The sequence below is a fragment of the Rhagoletis zephyria genome, unplaced genomic scaffold, assembly GCF_001687245.7.
Source record: "Rhagoletis zephyria isolate East Lansing unplaced genomic scaffold, Rhagoletis_zephyria_1.1 Rzeph_scaffold_01303, whole genome shotgun sequence".
Taxonomy (NCBI): domain Eukaryota; kingdom Metazoa; phylum Arthropoda; class Insecta; order Diptera; family Tephritidae; genus Rhagoletis; species Rhagoletis zephyria.
This window is the reverse complement of record NW_016158387.1, coordinates 66,996-68,923: the sequence shown is the minus strand read 5'-3', so window position 1 is coordinate 68,923 and position 1,928 is coordinate 66,996. Positions and strand designations below refer to the sequence as shown.

Below are 1,928 nucleotides of genomic sequence, written 5' to 3'. Positions count from 1 at the left end.
ACCTTGTTTGAGAACTTGCTTCCACCTCGTTTTTTCTTGATTGGATGAGTTTCTTCTGGCGGTACCGGTTGTGACTTAGCTCAACAGACTTTCTTAAAAGTTTGTCGAAGCTAAGTCGACCTTCAGCTTTAAAAACATCTGAAAGAGAGGAATGTAAGAATGGCATATGAGGCCATGAGAGCATAAGTGGCTTAACCCACAATTATTTTTTTGTACTTAACTTCTTAAAATTGTTTCCAGTTTGATAAATTTTAAAGTAAAGGTCGCTTATTCCTTAATTTGATGGTACGTTATATAGCTCTGTACCTTAAAATTAAGGAATAAGCGACTTTTATTTTAAAATGTACCACGTTTGAGACTACTTTAAGTAAGGATGTACACAAAAAAAATATATAAATATAGTACTTTGTATATCTCAGCAAACTATTAAGCAAAATACATAAAAAAAGAGAAATAAACACAAACCAATTTTAAATATAACGATTATTTTCGGTCTCTGGAATAAACATTTTACGAGATCAACATACCGAATAACAATTCATTAACCAGCACAAGCTTAATTAATGCCTTTTTATTTTTTCTCCCATCCAAGTTGAATAAAATCAAAAGTTCATCGGCCATAAGTTTACGTAAGACGTCATCTACAGTTCCGCTTGTGCCTTTAATTTGGTACAAATATATTTTCTGTAAATTATAAAAAAGGTCTATTGAATAATTCCATAAGATTTAAAAAGTGATCAAAATATACCATTGCTTCTGCATATTCTTTTGCTTTTAATTTTTGTTCAACCTCATATGCGGCGTCAACGCTAACCATTGGCAATGAAGCTACTTTTTCGATTTGTGTACGGTCTTCTACTTCGCCTGTCAAACGGCTTACAGAGTGGTGAACTTTGGTGAGCACGGCCTTGCATTCTCTTACGTTCTGGTTTTGTGCCATTAAAACACCTCTATCAAGCGCCTATTCCAATATAATAAAAAAGGCAAATTGGTATATACGTCTAGGCGAATTTGATATGAGTGTGAAAATAAAATTGTGTATATAAAATTGCCTCGAACTGCATACATTTTCCTTTACAGCTTTCTCCAAAATATCGAGTCTGCACATCATTTCGTTTTGAGTTTCCAAAATTTTTGCTAAAAGATCCTTGATTTCTGAAATTGTAAAAATATAACATGTACAGTTACTCACAGAAATATTAGTTCTTTAGTTTTTTCATAATACTGAAAACTCAGAAATATTAGGTGTTTAGTATTTTCACAAGTGATTGAAAAGTTTTAAATTTCGATGAAAATTATTTTGAAATTCGCCGAGCTTTTGCAACATATATGGTATTTTTTAAATAAAAATTACGGTTTTGTTTAAATAAAAATTAACGAAAAACATTTATAATGGAAGATATTTTTAATGTCGTGAAAAAAACTAAGCGAATACTTTCAACGAGTTAAAGTTACCTGTATTGAAATCTTTTTGTGTTTCTTTGCTTAGGTCTCTCGTATCGTAGGCCGAATCCAGCTGAAATTTCTTTTTGTAAAGTTTATACACTGGAAATAAATACAAAATAAAAATATATGTCTATATACTAAAATTATATGGAGAATTTACCTGGGGGTGTGACCAAAGCCTGGGATTGACCAAAGGAAAAATCCAGCTGACTCTCTTCGAAGGACAAATCCATGTTTGCTTAAAAATATAATTAATTTTAGTTATAGTTATTGACATTTAGTGTAAGTTTTTGGCATATTGAATTTTAAATATTTTAATAGTTAAGTTACAAAAGGATTTTTTTTTTAATTTTTGATATTTTTTAATAGTTAAGTTACAAAGGCAAAAGTTTAGTTCAGATTTTTAACTATTTACAAAAAGGGCTAGATGAATTAGAAAAAACGTGATTCAGCCAATATGAACATTTTAGTTCGAAAACGCG

General features: G+C 30.3%; 1 protein-coding gene across 1 annotated transcript; it reads right to left on the bottom strand.

Annotated features, from left to right (window-relative positions):
- Window positions 1-207: 207 nt before the first annotated feature.
- On the bottom strand, window positions 208-1,713 carry LOC108363556 (uncharacterized). Its single transcript, XM_017616949.1, has 5 exons — window positions 1,607-1,713; window positions 1,456-1,545; window positions 1,067-1,155; window positions 749-961; window positions 208-684 (listed from the first exon to the last, which is right to left on the bottom strand). The coding sequence occupies exons 1-5, from the start codon at window positions 1,677-1,679 to the stop codon at window positions 511-513; spliced, it is 639 nt and encodes a 212-aa protein (XP_017472438.1). The 5' UTR covers window positions 1,680-1,713; the 3' UTR covers window positions 208-510.
- Between the last annotated feature and the right edge of the window lie 215 nt (window positions 1,714-1,928).